At 31.0% G+C, this 19810-nt stretch overlaps 1 protein-coding gene across 1 annotated transcript in view; it reads right to left on the reverse strand.

Annotated features, from left to right (window-relative positions):
* LOC148313882 (uncharacterized) overlaps positions 1-19810 on the reverse strand; it is a 106378-nt gene that overhangs the window by 23723 nt on the left and 62845 nt on the right. Inside the window, exon 5 of the mRNA XM_088277750.1 lies at positions 1191-1325. Within this exon, the coding sequence (XP_088133876.1) occupies positions 1191-1325 (135 nt within the window). The remainder of the gene's footprint in view (positions 1-1190; positions 1326-19810) is intronic.

The raw sequence follows: 19810 nt of genomic DNA on the forward strand, positions 1-19810 counted from the left end.
TGTTTATTCCCGCAAGATGTTTTTTTTCCTTCTTTTTACACAAGAAACCACTTACATGAATTGTAACCGTAAATCAATTCACTAAAGAAGCTGTTTTATTTATCTAAGCATGGATTTCCTCACTTAGATTTTTTTATACATATACCGAGACCATTTTTAAATATATTGAAAAGATGATCTGAGAGGTTTTTTAAAAAGGTGTTCCTAGATATGTGTTGTTCATATATACTTGAGTGCGTTTTAGATTTTCTTAATCCTTAATCGCTTAAACTAGATAATTTAAGCGATTGAAGACGAAGAGAAGGTATGAAATGGAGAAAAGTAGCAATTGATAGCACACTCTTGGTGCATACCTTCATTCGTCATATCTGTGAACGTGTAGCGAAAGTGTTACATATTATTCCTAAAAAATTATTTACTTATTTAATTATTAACTATTTTCTACCGTGTCGTAGTCCATTTTTTTTTAAATTACAAACTACGTATTTATTATAAAATATTTTTACTATTAACAATTTCTTTAATTTTTTTTTCAATTATCTTGTCCATTGCAACACGGTATAAATTATCAGTCACGTATAATGATACCTTTAATAAAACTAGAATTTCGCGTAGGGTTTTTAATTTGCCACTTTCCCTAAAAAAATGTTTACTTTGATTTTTTCATTAAACAGTGACAGTTAACGTTACATCAATAAGCGCACTTACTCCAAAGTGTAAACTCGTATCCCACCAGGAACAAATAATTGTAGAATCAGAAAAAAAAACTTTGTTTTAAAATCACTATAACTCTAATATATACAGTGATCTTAAAACAATGAAATTAAAATACAACTTTGTTTTTAAATCACTATGACTTCAATACATATAGAGATTTAAAAAAAAGTTATATTTTAATTGTGAAATGAGAAATCACACGTTATTGCTTCAAAAATAAATTATGTAATATTTTTATTATTTTCTTATTACTATTTTTTTTGGCAGTTTTGATACGGAATAAATTATGAATGAATAGCAAGGATTCCTTTATTTACACTGCACAGTTTTAGAATAACAACAGTCCAACGAAAGATCACGGGAGTAGTGTATGTGGTATAATTAAAAAAAAAATGAGTTAACAGTAACTCGATCTGCATTTATATGGAAACATTATTATGATAAATGCCTTATTTGCATTTAAATATGATCACCTGTTTATCTCGGTCATAGCACTGCGCTGCAGTGGGGGCGGCTGCCAGGGGACCGGGCGCCCCCGCCCCGCTGGCGACCCCCACCTCGCAAACTGTGTTGGCCATCTGCATCTCCAACTGCACGCGAACCATGCCCTGAAACAAAAGCATATTCATGAATACCATCATATATATATATATATATATATATATATATATATATATATATATATATATATATATATATATATATATATATCATACAAGTATAGCTGAATCATTTTGGTAGGTACTTAAAATCATTCGGTTTCAATGGAAAGTTATAATATTTTGTTTATTAAAAGCATTGATAACTTTGTGGCATGGTAATAAAATACTCTCTTTATCATTCATTGTTCACTTTGTGAATTCCACTTTATAAACACTTAGGGCACACTACTCGGAATTTTACCGTCCGGCAGTCCGGTTTTGAAAAATGAAAGCGACTACGACAGTTTATGTTAACGTTATCGAATTTACGCGCAACGTATTCACGCACCGATCAAGAGCTCTGATCCGAAGAAATATGGACAAAAGCACAAGCCAATCCAAGCCAATCATCGTTTTGAAACGCTAACTGACGTGTCAGACGGTAAAATTCCGGGTAGTGGACAAACACCCTCGAAATCTAAAGAAATTTATTTGGAACTACGCCTTTAAATACGTCTGGAGACCTTTACTTTAACACGACAATTCGGTTAGGGGTTAAGAAGGTATTATTTTGCAAATGAGTATTAACTGTATGTATTTACATTGCGAATTACATGAATTTGATATAACCCACGTCTGCAAATTCGGAAACCATAGCCTACCTTGTGGTCTTAAACTTAATATGGTCAGTTCGTCATTATAAATACACTCCGAGTCACAAAATCTTAGACCTTTATAACTTTTAACTCTTGAAGTGACTCAAATTGCAGGATAATATAACACACATGCGAAGGAAGGATCAGATCACTAAAAGACTTCTCTCGAATACAAATACTCTTTCCTCAATGTTTAAACAAAAATTAAATAAATTAACAAATACGTTTTTTTATGATGTTATTTTTCATTCATTCATTAAAACCCTTATCCGCACCCCAATGATGCATAGGGCACTGCATCATACAAACGCAGTGTTATCTTGATCGTTAACACATGAAGGAAAGGTGATCAGCCTTCCGCTTCAGGTACCAGTCCAGGGTAATATGGAATAAATATTAGAGTGAAAAAATCACTTATATTTATTTGACCCCCCTGGGAATCGAAACCGGGTCCTCCAGAGCGGTAGACGAGCATGCTGACCATTACACTACGGAGGCGGGACCGGTAATAGCTGACGTCACTATCGGTCCCATTGAATTTCTATTAATTAATGCGTAAATATTGCATTCAAAATATTACACGGAAAACTTTGAATGATCGAGTATCTAACTAACTAACCATCATGCAGCTTTTCGCAGGGGTAGGTAGAGAGAATAGACCGCACGCGAATAAGAAATGGGGAGAAGTGGACTGATGGTTAGTTTACATATAACCTTCTCTCATGGTTTATCCTTTTTTATGACAATGATTAAGTTTAAGCTCAACGGGTTTGTCCGCCTCCGTAGTGTAATGGTCAGCACGCTCGGCTACCGTTCTGGAAGTCCCGGGTTCGATTCCCAAGGGGGGTAAAATAAAAATAAGTGACTTTTTCACTGTCATATTTATTCAATATTACCCTGGACTGGTACCTGAAGCGGAGGGCTGATCACCTTTCCTTCGTGTGTAAACGATCAAGATAACACTGCGTTTAAAGTACGTCTGGACGCAGTGCCCTATGCACCATTGGGGTGCGGATAAGGGTTTTAATATTATTATTATTAAGCTCAACGGGTTATTTCGTCTTGGAAGAGTCATTGTATTACAGACGAAATTTTCAACTTGATTTCGGTTTCAAATGATGACACATCTCAGATGACTCGGGATAAATCGACGAAATTGATTGGGAAGTTTTGATGCATCCACCAGATTTCAAATTTTGGTCTCTGCAAATCTCTCTTGATGGTGAAAAATTGGCCGACTGAAGCGCCGCTGAAAGTCACTTCGCCAAATCTTTCGACGATAAACCACAGAAGTTCTACACTGATGGAATTATGAAGCTACCCAAAAAAAGGTAAAAGATCACATATAAAAATGTTCATTAAGTACTTGTTCAAAATTAATTCTCAATAAAGAATATTTTTGTAATTTATATTTGAAGCACTAACTTTGTGATTTTCCATTTTGTAATTAAAATGTAACATTGTTTTAAAATCACCATAAGTGTTTTATCATAACTTAATTATAATGTCTATCGGTCTCGAAGCTAACCGCAATTTTTTCAAAACTGAAGTATTAATCAGTCTTGATAAAAAAGCAGTTAGCTTCGTAACCGGTAGAAATTTTTATTAAGTTATAATAAAATATTTATAGTGATTTTAAAACAAAGTTACATTTTAATTATAAAGAGCATTTTTGTTCAAAAATGTACCAAAAAAACGCTGAAACTTTTTATAAGACCCAATAATATATTCGAGTAAATTTTACTGGGCGGGTAAAAGAAATAGCAGCTATACCAAGTATAGCTGGAACGCGCCGGGTATACTTCAACGAAAAATAAAATGGATAAGTGATTTTTACGCTCACTGATGGATGGAATTGGAATAATTTGATGGAAGACGTATACTCTGAGTAAACAGTCTTCGGAATTGTATTCATTTTGGGCACAATTTTTAAAGTAAACAGGAGAAAAGTAAAAAGTTGTGTTGGGTAAGTTTGCGTGACGCGCGTTATACCCCTGAGATGACTTTTTATTTCATTTCTATAGACCCACGAAAAAGTTTAACGGAGTTATTATGTGAAGAATTTTGTTTGCAATAGGAGAAAATATTATACGAAGAAATATTTTTTCTATGTAATCTTAATATTATTAATGTTTAAAGCATATACTTTCTGAAAAGTATTTTTTAATTATATATTTTTTTAACAAAAATGTTAGTAATATAACCACTCACCGAGATTTTTGTCAACCGGTTTCGAGACGTACCCGTCTCTTTGTCAGGACAATTTCTGCAATAGTTTGCAAAAAATACTACACGTCACTACCATAGCACTATTCACAAACTAATAACTACATAAAATACTAATAATACTGACAATTTTGTTAAAAAAAGTAAGGTTTTTTTTCTTTTTGCTTTTACCTTCTGCTAACCTTACCCTCTCTAGCATTATAGTATAGTGGAAAGCATATTTAGCTACCATGCTGGAAGTCCCGGGATCGATTTTTAGGGGGGTCAATTTTTTTTTGATTTTTCACTCATTTATTTATTAAATATCCTCCTGGACAAGCAGGACTAATCACCCTGCCTTCAAATATTTAACGATGAAGATAACAGTACGTCAATACGACGCAGTACCCTATGAACCATTATGTGCGGATAAGGATTAAAATAAGAAAAATTTCAATTCACGAAAATTCCAATTAATATACCAGACTTGATTTTTTTTTCAAATTTAATCAGACTAAGCCACAGCAACGCGTTGCCGAGTACAGCTAGTGTATAATATAAATGCATTATATGAGTATAAAACCAAGTTTACAATGCTTTTAATGTACAACATATTAAAAAAATATATTACATACACAAAAGCTCATAAAATCCTAAAAAAGAATATATAATGAAGGCTTTCAGAATTATTTCTCTAAAATAAATATATAATTAAATTATGTTTAGTAAATCAGTCTAATAAGAATGACATATATTGATATTTAAGCGTCTCCTTTTAAGTAAAAATAAGTTAAAAATGTGTCAGAAACAGTATGAAGAGAAAAGCAATTTACGTCATAAAGTTCTCAAAGTTCTCCGGGTACAGCTAGTATATAATATAAATACAATATTGTATGAAAAGAATAATTTAAATCTATAAATAAGCAACATTTTTCACTAAAATGTGAACTTTCCGTTAAAAATAGTTTAATGTGGTTATCAAAAGCTCTATTCACGAGGACAATAAAATTTTACGACTAATAATTCTGTAGAAATTTATTCGTCGCGTCAGAAATAATCACACGACCGTGGAAAGTCACAGCAGAACATAATGGCTGACATTCTATTGGGAGATTATTTTAATGCCGTGTAACTACATTCACGCTGTGAATGCTCGAATTAGATCCACTCTGTCAGACGCCTGAGCGCCCTTAGACCACATACGCTACCATATTCGGAGCATTCAACCACTGTGCACCACATGAATCAAAGATGCACTGTGAATACATATTTTTATATAATTTATATTTGAAGCACTAACTTTGTGATTTTCCATTTAATAATTAAAATGTAACTTTGTTTTAAAATCACTATGAATTTAAGGTGGTTTTAAAACAAAGTTACATTTTAATTACATGTTTTTATGATCCCTTTTAAATAAAAATAAAAGATTTGCGAACATATTTCTAATGTTTGAAAAAAAAAACTGCTTGATAAAAAAAACAACTTCGTTTTCAACCACTTTTTATTAGTATATTTTTTCTCTAACCGCATTAAACAAGAACCTTGTCATCCTAAGGGTTTAACATGTACTAGTACATGTTTAACCCTGATGATGTAAAGGTTCTTGTCGAAACCGGTTCGAGAAAAAATGTACGAATAAAAAGTGGTTAAAAACAAAGTTGTTTTATTTTAAAAATTGACGTGGTGAAACCACGTTTCTCCTCTAGCCTGGCAAAAATAATCAATTATCAATCGTTTAATTTAATTAGTCTTAGGTACATTTTTCTGTGCGCGCAAATACGTTTTATGGCACCGACCTTTTATAATTTACTTGTCGTAAAACTAAAATGTATTAAAAGGTTTGAATCATAAAAAAACTGTCGCCAACCCGCTGGCCTTTGTGTAAAGGGATTATTTCCCGGCGGTTTTTATTATTATAGTAAAAACATTTGTTTATGATATAGCGCAAATAAAATTAAGTTTGATAATTGATGTCTAGACGTTGAAAATTTTGGGGGTGGATACAAGCGCACCGTCAGCCAATGAAAAATGGTTTCGAGGGCGTGATCTTCAAGGAGAGAAACCGAATATAACGGGAAGAAATCAGTGGGATCGATCTCTTGAAAGCCGGCAGTTGGTCGGAATAGCACTTGGAAGTAGGACTTGGAAGTCTCTCTTGGAAGCCAACAGTTGGAAGGATCAGTTGGGAGGAATCAGTCGTAAAAGGAAAGACCGACCAGTCGGACTGGTCGGAATAATCACTTGGAAGTCGGGGACTTAGAAGCCAGGACTTGGAAGTCAGACTTGGAAGCCAACAATTGGAAGGATCAGTTGGAGGGAGTAAGTCGTAAGAGGAGATCGACCAGTCGGACGGCTGGTCAGTCAGAAGACACAGAGAAGAAGAAGAGTTGGAAGGAGCATTCGGGAAATCAGTGGGATCGAGGAGTTGTAAGCAGCAGTCGGGAGAGATCAGGGGGGATCGAGCAGTCGGGAGAAATCAGTTAGAAGGAGCATACCTACACCAGGTTTTAAGACTTAAGTGAGGAGAAGAGCGGGAGCTCTACGCAGGGAGAGAGAAGATAGAAAAAAGGGAGTTACTCATCCGGAGTATCAAAAGCAGACCCACGCCGGGTCATAAGCCTCAAATTAAGAGCTGAAGCTCTACTAGGAGAAGAAGAAGATAAGAAGCAAGAATCATCGCACGGCGGCCCGTCATAAGAAGAACCTCATCCCAGCATCCAACGGCGCAGCTTTTTCACAAAGGATCACGGCCACCTCATCATCACGGCGCATCTTTTTCACCAAAGGTTAGAATAAGTTTAATTTAAGATAGGATTAATTAATTTTAAGCTAATTTAAGATAGTGAATAAGATTAGTTTAAGTTAAAGTCACTTTCGTATAATTTTTATATTTTTAATTAAATCAATTTAAGTATATTTTTTGTGCTGAATTTTCTTTCATCTCCCTACCCCTCTTTCTAATATTCCCAGGGTATATCAGCTTGATAAGGTGGGCGACGTCAAGTTTATATAATGTACCACAAACTATCTGAGAAAAACATTAAATAATCCAGATTTTCTCTCCTAAGGTGAGATAACCGATAGATCTAAGCTTAATTTTCTTTAAACTCAGGTAAAATTTAACGAACTTATTATTTTGTTTAAAACACCGTTTTTGTATTGAAAAAATAAGTTTTGCTTCGAAATAAATATATGGTTTTGAAAAGAAAAGGGAAATCGAAAGGTAAGGAATGGAAAATCCAGTGACGACACATTATTGAAAATTTAAATTTATATTAATGTGTTTTTAATTTCAGTTTTACTTGGCGAACACCATTATTTCATAAAATCTATTATGACACATGTTTCGATGTATTTCACATTATTTTCAAACACCGAAATAATGATATTGTAAAAATGTGTATGAGGAAAAACGAATATACATGAATCCGGACCGAAACGGAAATTTATCAAGATCTTATTTCTTTCACTGTCTGAAAAATTGAGGAATATGATCTATCAAAATGACAGATCTAAATTTGATTGATTATATTGCTGAATTTACAATGAACTTATTTATTCAAAAATATAATGTAACCATCTTCCAGATACTTTTTATCAAATAGCAGGTATGGAAAAAATATTTAATTTTAAATAAAGCTGAATAATAATAAAAATAATAATGATTGAGAAAATTAAATTACAACATGGTAAATAAAAATTATTATAGGAATTAGATATTTATTAAGTGTTTCATTTTATATACGAGTTAATTCAATTCACCAATAAATTACAAATTTAAATTATTTAATTTTTATTTATTACAAAAAAAAAATCAAATTAGTATTATATAAAGTGAACGATGAATGATAAGGAGAGTATTATTTTACCATACCACAATGTTAACAATGCTTTTAATGTACAACATATTTTAAAAAAAAGCTCATAAAATCCTATAAAATAATATATTATTTTATAGGATTTTTGGCTTTCAGAATTATTTCTTTAAAACAAATATATTATTAACCTGTATTTAGTTAATCAGTGTAATAAGAATGACATATATTGATATTTAAGCGTCTCCTTTTAAGTAAAAATAAGTTTAAAAAAGTGTCATTAACAGTATGAAGAGAAAAGCAATTTACGTTATAAAGTTCTCAATAGATGACAGTAATATCTGCGATAAGAATATGATAGTGTGGTTACTCGGGTAGGTCACTTAATGGACAGTGGACCTGTCAAGCTGTCAAGTTAGTAACAGTGAGATAGCGAGAACAGTGACGTAGCGGAGGCTTTAAAAGCTCTTACACACTTGCAATCGCTCTTTTCACCTGCCCACTCGACCAACTGCATCCAGAGCCAAGACCTTCTTGCAACAAGACTATTGTTAACTAAATTTAAATAAAGTGGCGTTTTTAAAGATAGGTTTCCTTAGTTATTAATTCTATTTTTATTTTTTATTGATAAACAGTGTCCTTAAAGGAAGTAAGTACGATTTTCATTACAAATCAATGTTTTTTATTTGATAATTTTACAGAATAGTTACATTATTCAAGTCATTACCCATCCAATGAGCTATTTACAAGCTATATGGTACTAGACGTACGGCAACTGTTCGTCAAGGAAGTACTGATTCTCTTCTGGAATAAAATGGAAAAGGTTAAATCGCAACAAACTATTCGAACCCGGGCAGCATTAAATAAAAACTGCATTGGCCCAGCCATTAAAACAAGTTATGCCCAAAAAAATTTTTCATTCCTCGCTCCAAAAATTTTTAATTTGCTGCCCGAAACCATTAAGATTTCCAGGAGTGATCAGGTCTTTAAGAACAGTGTCCGTCGATGGTTACTTAACATTGGAAGGGACAAGGTGGAAAGTGAATGAATTAAAGTCCAGGTGTAATTATCACATTGAAAAACCTTAAAACATAAATTATTTTTGTATCTCCTGTATGTTATGTTTATAATCTAATCATTAAAAAAATATATATATATTAAAAATAAAAAATAAAAATATATAAACTTTGTATTACCATGTTAGTATTCGGCTCAACACAGGCCATGCCTAAAGAGCCGTAATACGTATAATAAATGTGTATATGAAATGAATATGTATATTGAATGTATCTATGTATTATGAAAATAAACAAATAAATAAATAAAAAATTAAATAAAAAAAAAAAATTTAAATTAAATTAAATACTTGTGCTATTCCAGTTATAAAATTCCACAATTAATAATTTGTGAAAATATCTGAAAGAAGGATAGGAAGAAAAAGGTGGAAAGAGAAAGATCAAAGCTCAAGTCAAAGACAAATTGTATGCAATCTTATGATGAGTACAAAAATCAAGGTATTCTTGAATCTTCATACTCGTATAATCACCTCAAAAGTAATGGTCACACAGTGTATAACGTGATCACTTAATGTGAGTTCAAAATGACTTTCATATTCACTTCTGTCGCTGCTGAGACACCTAATATATGACAACGCATAATGAAAAATAATTAATTTTTTATTATCATGTGTTGTTAACACAATAAAAGTAATATACTATAATTGAAAGGAAATGTTTATCCCGTGACATTTAAGGCGAGATATTTTGGATAATGTGATGAGGGTGCCTACCCAAAATTTACACTTGGATACATTTTAAAAGGTTTGAAGAGGTTCGATGTGCTCAACGGTGTAGGTACCTAAATGACAAAAATCTAAGGGGCGATAAAATCAGGCAGCGTAGACTAGTAAATTATAAAGGTCATATTACTTAGCGGGCTGTTAACTCTTCCACAGCCGAGGCTTGGCAATACATTATGATAACATCCATAAAATACCTCTAAAATAAGAGGTAACAGACCCCAGGAAGACCACCTAAGAGATGGAAAGACAGCTGGTCTTCCATTTCCCAGGAGTTGACTCCAATAATAGCAGGACACAGTCTTGGATAATGAAGAAGAAGAGTTAAAATAACTTTTAATGTGAACTTGACTGATTGTAATGGTAGCCTGGAAGGGAAGAGAGGGAGAGGAAAATCCCCTCACGATGGACCGATCAAGCTAAGGCAGCAACAGGCACCTCGATGGTTGGAGCGCTACGTGCAGTGCAGTCAAGGGATAACTGGAGAAGAGTCATTGCTTCCACAAGGGTCACAACCCTCAGTAATGAAGAGTAAGTCGGTGAAGACTTAAAATAAATATTAATGTGCATTAAAATACTCGGGCGTGGTCAGGTCAGGAGCCGGAATAATCCGCGTGTAAGTATGAGGAGATGCATGAATGTAGAAGAGGCGATAATTGTTTTGCAAAGATACATAGATTGGAGTGGCGTTCTATTCCTTCTGGCTATATCTGTGGGAAAGCGTTGTAATAATTGTTTAGTAAGAGTTCCAAAAATTGAGTAATGCGGTTGTTAATCATGGGTAGAATGGTGAGTGTTGCACGCATATAAAGTGATCACTTGAACCAGAATATGACGAGTCGTAAGCCCTGTAAATACCCATATTTTCATATTTTCTTCACCTACACTAAGATGTCAAAATGCAAATATTAATGGTTTCATGTAATTCATTCCTCGCTTTTACCTAAAAAGCTTGGTATAAAACTAACTTTCTACTTTGAATTGTAAAGCTTTTGTTGTTTTTACGCGTCTACGTAGTTTCTTACCACAAAGCAGAAACACTTTGTACACGCCTTGCAGTAAACTTACTCTCGTAAAACACTTTTTAGTTTATTTAGCAACTTTTGTCTGCGATTGCAGCGAAACAATTCATTTCTCGAGTCTCCAAATTACTATCATGGAGAGCGAAAAGCTAATACGACACTTGACCTCGAGTCACAAAACAAACGGTTGCTTGTATTTATTTTGATTTGAACTTTTACTTTGTACTTGCAATTTTTTTTAAGAAAATCTATTATGACACGTGTCTCGTTTGATTTAACATCTCATTTACAGAGTTCGATAATGTTTTAATAATGATAATACTAAAAATAGTAAGAAACATGTTTTGACCTCTCACAGGTATATAAAAGCACGCACGTGTTTAAAGGTAACGTTGTACCCATAATTTAAAAGAAATCAATGAATTAAATTAAGAAATATAAGATTTTGAGCAAACGAACAGTAAAATTATTTTTCTAACACACATTCTACCCATAATTGACAACCAAACTACTCAAATATTTGAACTCCTAGATATATGATCAATATCATGACACAGTACATACGAATTCACACAGACATCTATGTTAGATGGAGTAAGCTTTACCTTGCTTTAGATATATATTTTTTATTGGAATCCAGATTTGTGAACAAGTATTTGAACATACTCAAAATGGGATGAAAAAATATCAGGTTAGCTGGATATAGCTATTTTCAATACAATCATCAATGTTTTATGAAAAAAATCATTTACGTAAAATGTTACCTGGATTTTGAGAAAATGAAGTTGCGATTTAACGAATACTTGGCCAAAAAGATGTTCTTTGCCAAGTAAACGTTAGTTTTAACCAAGTTAACTGTCTAATAGTAATAATAACTGGGGTGTAGAACGCTACAACACGGAGTGGGAATAGAAAACAGAAATTGGTTGACATGTCAAAGTTTCCAAATTTGATAACGGCCATGTTTTCTGTTGTCGCAGGAGCAACATTAATTTTGTCAAATACTGAAAGTTTTAAATTAGAAATGGGAATAAATTATTGAAACTTTTATCACGCCAGAGAAATCAAATAATGTTTTACGCTATGATAACTGGCAACACTTTCAAATCACACAACTTTTGAAAATAATTTCAAATGTATTTTTGAACTACAACTTTAAGCCCCAGGATTTGTTTGAAAATATCACATGCAAAAGAAAATGCAATACTTGTGCACATTATAAATCAAAGAATTCTCATTTTGTTTGTAATATAATTTTTAAAAAAATTAAAATCTTTATACCTTATTTTTTTCTTTGGATTTTGTCTTATTTTGTCAGAAATACGGAATCTGTGTGTTAATTGATAATATCAATTTGTAAAAATAAACAAGTCTGGTAAAATCCTTGTATTATTTTACCTATAATTGACAACCACAATACTCAAAGTTTTGGAACTCCTAAATATATCATCATGACACAGTAATACTATGGGATTACGACAACCATCTATGTTGGATTGAAAAAGCTTTTATTGACAAGAAACCCTTTTATTTGGATATATGCAAATACGAACCACAGATATATTTACAATGAAAAAATAACTCCTTAATGGAGTACATCCAGATTTGTGGACAAGTATTTGGACACACTTAAAATGTTGCGTATAAAATACAAAGTAAAGAAAACCGATTGATTTTAAGAATATTTCTAAGAAGTCACTTATATTGATATTTCCACAAATGTAGATAAAGATATGACAATATGAGAATATCTTCAACCTTCAACGTCCCAAAGAGTCAGCTCTAAAGCTTAGAATTAGCTTCATAATCGGTGTTGATAAAATTATGCGAATTGCATCGAAACACATGTCAAAATAGATTTAAAGAAATATTGGTATTTACTTAAGAAAACTTTGATTAATAATGAAACAAATGAGTTGAGTACATTTTTTATTCAGCAGTATCTTCTTCATTTATATTGATATAATATATAAATAAAAATAATACGTTTGCAGAGAATGGATGAAGATTAAGACATCCTCAAAATATTATGGTGCTCTTCTGAACCAAGCACGTAAAGATACTCTTGTTTTTAATTTATCTTATTTTTAGTTTCGTTAAAAATGAATTAACATCTTAAAATTTAGTTAAGTAAGATAAAACAATTTATCAGATACTTTCCTTACTAAAATAAGTTTCCTTAGAGGAAAACACAGGTTATATGATGAAATCCTAGAATGTTTGTGAAAAATTGTGATTTCCTGAAAGATTTAACTCATTTATTCTGAGCTCGTAACTTTCAGGTTTGAGTTTTATTTGCACAGAGCTTTCAATTGAAAAACTTTCCCAGCATTGTCGTAATAACAACTTCTCTTTGTTTCTGTTAACTAGATTTAGAATGTAACAACGATGTAGAAATGTTACATTTATCATCAACGTAAAAAATATTTCCGTTTAATACAAAATCATGTAGAATATTTTAAATTACATCAAAAACTTTTGGGCGAAATATTCAATTGTTTTTTTTATATGAAAAAGAGTGAAATAATTAACAAGCTGTAACCGTCTATGCGGCCCAGTTTGGTTGTATGGAAAAGAAAGAAAAAAAAGTACACATTTCTGACATTGTTTAATTCCCTAATGCAAACTACGCATTATCGGCATTAGGGCATCGCGTCAACATGTTGTATTATTATATCCCAAAACTAACTATGTTTTATCATTGAATCGAGAATGAGTTCACATCATTGTGATTGCTTTTTTTTTATTCAACATAATTTTTAAGCAGACGTCAAGAAGCACGCTGTCAGTCATAAGCAATGTTTTGCATTATGTGTATTGCTGTTACTCTTCATAGATGGCGCTGCCGTAAAAAACATGTTTTTACCTTAAACAGATATATGAAAACACGCACGTGTTTAAAGGTAACGTTGTATCATAATTTCAAAGAAATCAGTGAATTAATTTGGGAGATATAAGATTTCGAGCAAACGAACAATAAAATTATTTTTCTTACACACATACCCATAATTGACAACCAAACTACTCAAATATTTGAACTCCTAGATATATGATCCATATCATGACACAGTACATATGAATTCACAACAGACATCTTTGTTGGATTGAGTAAGCTTTACCTAGCTTTAGATTTATATTTTTATTGGTATTTGAACATACTCAAAATGGGATGAAAAAATATCAAGTTAGCTTGATATAGCTATATATGAACGTTTGCGGCAGTCGATGTTTGATTTGAAAAAATCTTCTATCCAGCAGAGACCCTTTAAAATGTATGCCAGATCTTTACCAAGTTATTTTAAATACTGGAAAAAGTATCAAAATATGATTATCAACTTTTATGAAGCTTATAAAATTACCAGTTATTTCTATTAGCTAATGATAAAAAAAAAGAAATATACATTTCTGTTAGAGGTTGTATTGGAAGCCCTTAATGTATTTTCTTGTTCATTGTTCGACGAAATGATTAATCACCCGTCTTTTTGTAATTTTCGATTCATATAATACTATATATTGTGTTGCCTACTTTCAAAATCCGCCAGATCCAATTTTATAAGATTTTAAAATAAAAACTCTATCGGAATGCCAATTGTGGGTTTTATTGTTCAAAATATTTATATACCTGAAAACCCTACCAAAAATTATTTAAAAACAGCTTTGTATTTCAAATTCCGCTATATTCATGAAACTTGCCTTCTGACCCATATCGGATAATCAGAGTGCGGGAATAGGTCAAAAATTAAGATGACGTCATTATCGGTTTGTGTCTCGTGTTTTTTTTTTAATTCAAAAATTGAAAAAAATCCAAAAAATGGGAAGTACTCTAATTCATAATATTTTTTCTAAATATATACAAATTTTCGAAACATAAATGTTACTCGGAGAATTCAGCATTTTTTGTAAAATCGATTAACATGTATCTGGCGCATTTTGAAAGTAGGCGACACATATAAGAATGAGTGAGAACTTATCGACAATTCATCGTATTTAACCGTTACAATGGGCTAGTACAGTAATATACAATGTTACATAGAATACAATTTTCAATAGAAATCCTTTGGTAAAATAAACCCACTCCATTTTCATTACAACAGGTGTTTTTTGGCAGACGTCCAACTAAATAGACAATGAACACGCCTACTTCATACGAACTTATACTGTTATAACCGTTTCACATTCAACCTTTTCATAGTGCTTTTTATTGTGAGTTTTGTATTTGTCCGAGTGATTAACTAACTTTTTAAAGAAAAACATTAATTAAAAAAAAATAGGCATCATGCCTTTAACGCAGAGGGAGGCAGAGATAATAAAATGCAACACCACTCTTTCTTTTCAATCAATCTTCTCCTCTTTTCCTCATTTGCATTCCTCATTTGCATTTCCTCACACATAATGGACGGTTATTCCGACTCTGACCGCTTTCAAAGATTTGTAATACTAGTTTTCTTACTACATCCGCCTTATAATTTGTTTTTTGGTTATTTTGTCAATCATTTATTCCACGTGTTCAAACCATCTCAACACACCTTTTTTAATTTTTATCGATAATGTTTATCTAAGTCCTGCTTTCGTTTCCTATTTCACAATTCGAACATCTATCAAACATCGATTTGCCGCATATTCATCTGAGATATCGCATTTCAACTGCGTTTTGTCTTCTTTCATCCTAATTTCGACAACTTCGTGCTTCATTTCCCTACAATTTAATATTTTGAACATTTTTTCAGATACTATGTGGCACTAAAATTTTATGAAATAGAACTTAAGTTTTATTTTTAACTACTCTTATTTATAGTACTTTTCTCCAACCGGTTGCTCCAAATACTTTGTCATCATCAGGGATGGTGTACATGTCCATCACTGAAGATGACAAGGTTATTGTCAAAACCGGTTGAATAAAAATACCAAAATAAGTGCTTAAAAACAATGTTTCAGTTTTATTTTATAAAGTTTTTTTTAAATATTTTTTTGACATCTCATCAACGATGAAGAAGAATATGGAAGTCTGGGTATTTACGGGGCAGACGACCGTCATAGGCTGGTTTAAGTGATCACTTTAGACGCGTGTAATATTCACCAATAAATAATATGAAAAATATTCATATAATTGGAGATAATCCAGATTTGTGAACAAGTATTTGGACACAATCAAAATGTTGGACACAACATTTAATACTATTTTCAAAGATTGCGGCATTTTTAAGGGTAAAGTTTTAATTTTCTCTTCAAATAATCATGTCATATGTTTAATCATACACTTGTTTTTTCTTTAAAAGTATATCTGGGACCTCTAATAAAATAATGCCTTTTTTAAAACTGAGAAAAAATTCACAAGTTTTTTCTCCTAACATTGACAAGCATACCGTACACACATTCATATTCAAGTACTATTTTGTTCACAGGGGAAATCAACTTGATTTTCTTTGCCTCCTCTGATGCTTTTTAGAAAGGATTAGATATTTATTTACATAGTATTCACTGTAATTAGATACTTAAAAATATTACAAAATGCTGTTTGAAATTAGTAAAATAAATAAAAAAATTTACCGAGGATCGAGAGAGATTAAAAAGACAGTGTGCATTTTTAAAAATACATATTAAAATACAATCTAGATATTTACAGCAGAAATTCATGAACTCTACATTGAAAAAAAAATTTACTTGATTTGGCAGTCACTTTGTGGTAATATCCATTTTTAATATAATTTTCAATTGGTGGTATATACCACTATTTTATATTTAGTGATATACAATAAAGCTATATATACTGAGACGTGTTTTCAAGCCTTTCGCATATTTTTAAAAAATGATTTAGAATTCATTGAAACACGAGAAATAATGGTATTTACCAAGTGTAATTTAAATTAAAACACTTTCTTTTTTGGGTAAAATCAATTTGTCCGTCTTCGTATTGTAGTGGTAAGTGCGTTTGACTATCATGCCGAAGGTCCCGGTTTCGATTCCCAGGGGGGTCAAAATTTATGATTTTTATAATATTTATTTTCTTGTAGATGAAGGAAAATCTCCTTAAAAAGCGTAAAAAATGACATATTTACGTTATTATAATTATCTTTACTCTTTTTAGATAGCTTATCTTTCTTTTGTAAACCATTTATAATTTTCTAGCTTTTTTCGGGATGCCATTTTTTTTTAATAAGATTTGAATGTCGTGAAGTACAAATTTCTATGCAAATATTTCTCTAACCATAATTGGATTGAGGCTCAGTCACAATTTATGGACTTCTCGTATTATATCTTATAGCATCAATATTTCAGCTTTCTCTCGAAATATGCATCGGTAATAGATTGAATTTTAAGAAACTGTTCTGAGGAAATTTCATGATGATTGAATTGGAAAAGCTCGTCTGAAAATCTCTTGAAGATAATAGAAGATAAGTTTTGTATATTTACCACATTTTAAATTTTTACAAGTAATGTTAACTGGAAAACCTTAAGGATTTGTCATTTTAATGTTTAAAACAAATGATTGAAAAAATATTTACTATTTTTCATTGCATATTTTTCATTACCAACCATAAATGTGTGAATTGTATGATGTTCCAAAAAATTTACTAGTGTGGCATTAACTATCCAATACATGGGAAGAATGGTGAATGCTACACGTGTGATCTCACTTGTGTTAAAGTGTTTTGAATATTAAAACCATTAACTTTGTGGATCATATTGATATATTATTTCGAGAAATAAAAATACTTTGTGTTCTGATCCACTCACATTTTTATCAACCTACTAGTTTCGGCAACAACCTGTTGCCCTCTTCAGGGTTTAATTTATTACTAAATATTTATATATATATATATATATATATATATATATATAAATATATATATATATATATATATATATATATATATATATATATATATATAAATATATATATATATATATATAAATATATATATATATATATATATATATATATATATATATATATATATATATATATATATATATATATATATATATATATATATAAATATATATATATATATGTATATATATATATATATATATATATATATATATATATATATATATAATATATATATATATATATATATATATATATATATATATATATATATATACATATATATATATATTTATATATATATATATATATAAATAAAAAAAAAAACAAAAAAACAGTGTACAAGTTGTTGGGTTTCAAAAGGGAAGGGGTGGGGGTAATGGTGTTTTAAGGAGGGGTAAGAGCAAGGAAGGGGATAACTCTGTTTAGGTGGGATTTGATTTGATGGGAAAAATATTAAAAATGGGACTTTGACTTTCGTTTATTTGATTGTTAGTTATATTTAGTTTTTGTTTAACTTTGGTTTATATATATATATATATATATATATATATATATATATATATATATATATATATATATATATATATATATATATATATATATATATATATATATATATATATATATATATATATATATATATATATATATATATATATATATATATATATATATATATATATATATATATATATATATATATATATATATATATATATATATATATATATATATAAAGTTAAAAATAAAACCCTGAAGACGGCAACAGGTTGTTGCCGAAACTAGTTGGTTAATAAAAATGTGAGTGCAAAAAACACAACATATTTTTATTTCTCGAAATAATATGATTAAGAAGTACTTAAACCTGCCTATGATGGATCGTAAGCCTTATACCAAGACTTCCATATTCTTCTTCACAAATGTCAAAATATAAGATTAGAGTCATTAAATTTTTGAAATGATTTTTTTAAATGACCCAACGTCAAAGTGACTAAGTCACTGACGGATGTAAACTAAAAACTAACTAACCATCACGCCGCTTTTGCAGGGATAGGCAGAGAGAAAACAACAACTCACCAATCTTTCATAACAAAAAAATTTCGCCTCGTCCACATTCATGCATGTGGGGACATGCATGAATGTGGACGAGGCGAAATTTTTTTGTATGGGGATACATACCCGCCATTATTCCGACTCTTGACTTGACTGACCACTCTTAAGTATTTGAAATACTTGATAATACTAAGTTTTCTTCGGTCTTCCTCTAATTATATTACTAACTACATACGCCCCATAAATTTGTTTTACTATTGTTTCTTCACTCATCCGATTTACCATCTCATCACACCTTTCTTAATTTTTTCGATAATGCTTTTTATTAATAAAAGTTTTACTCAATAAATAACAATATTTCTTTAAATCTATTATTGACACGTGTTTTGATGCATTCCGCATCATTTTCAAACAATATGGTGCTTATCTCAGCCTTGCATTATTTCCCTATATCACAATTCAAATATTGTAGGTAAGTGAATATTTCTATTTTCACTAGAAAAGCACATCTCCTTTGCATCTTCGTGGTATAAAATATTCAAAATACCAACCACTAGACTGTAATTTCGACTTAGTTTGTGGCATATGTAGTATCCAAACATTTAACGCCACGTTTTTGGCTGGCTGAATGTTAATTTGTGACGTGGGATTAATGATGATTCTACTTTGAAATAAACTTCCTAACGAGGTCGTGTAACTTGGGCGGGCTGTACTGTCTAGTCCACCGTATTTTCCACTTGTTGATAATACTCCTATAGTAAGGATGGTGAACCTATGGCATGCGTGCCATAGGTGGCACGCAAGATGATTTTGCATAGCACGCGAATGAAGAGAAAAAAAACTTGATTATACAAAAAAATGCAATTAAAAAAGAAAATGTATAATTTTTTTCGTCGACTTATTCCTATGAGACATAATTTTCTTCAATGATCAATCAATCAATCAATCAAACCCTTATCCGCACCCCAATGGTGCATAGGGCACTGTGTCTTATAAACGCAGTGTTATCATGATCGTTTTACACATGAAGGAAAGGTGATCAGCCCTCCGCTTCAGGTACCAGTC

Source organism: Brachycentrus maculatus, unplaced genomic scaffold (assembly GCF_059751285.1).
Source record: "Brachycentrus maculatus isolate JH-2025_06_01 unplaced genomic scaffold, ASM5975128v1 h1tg000004l, whole genome shotgun sequence".
In the NCBI taxonomy this organism is placed as follows: Eukaryota; Metazoa; Arthropoda; class Insecta; order Trichoptera; family Brachycentridae; genus Brachycentrus; species Brachycentrus maculatus.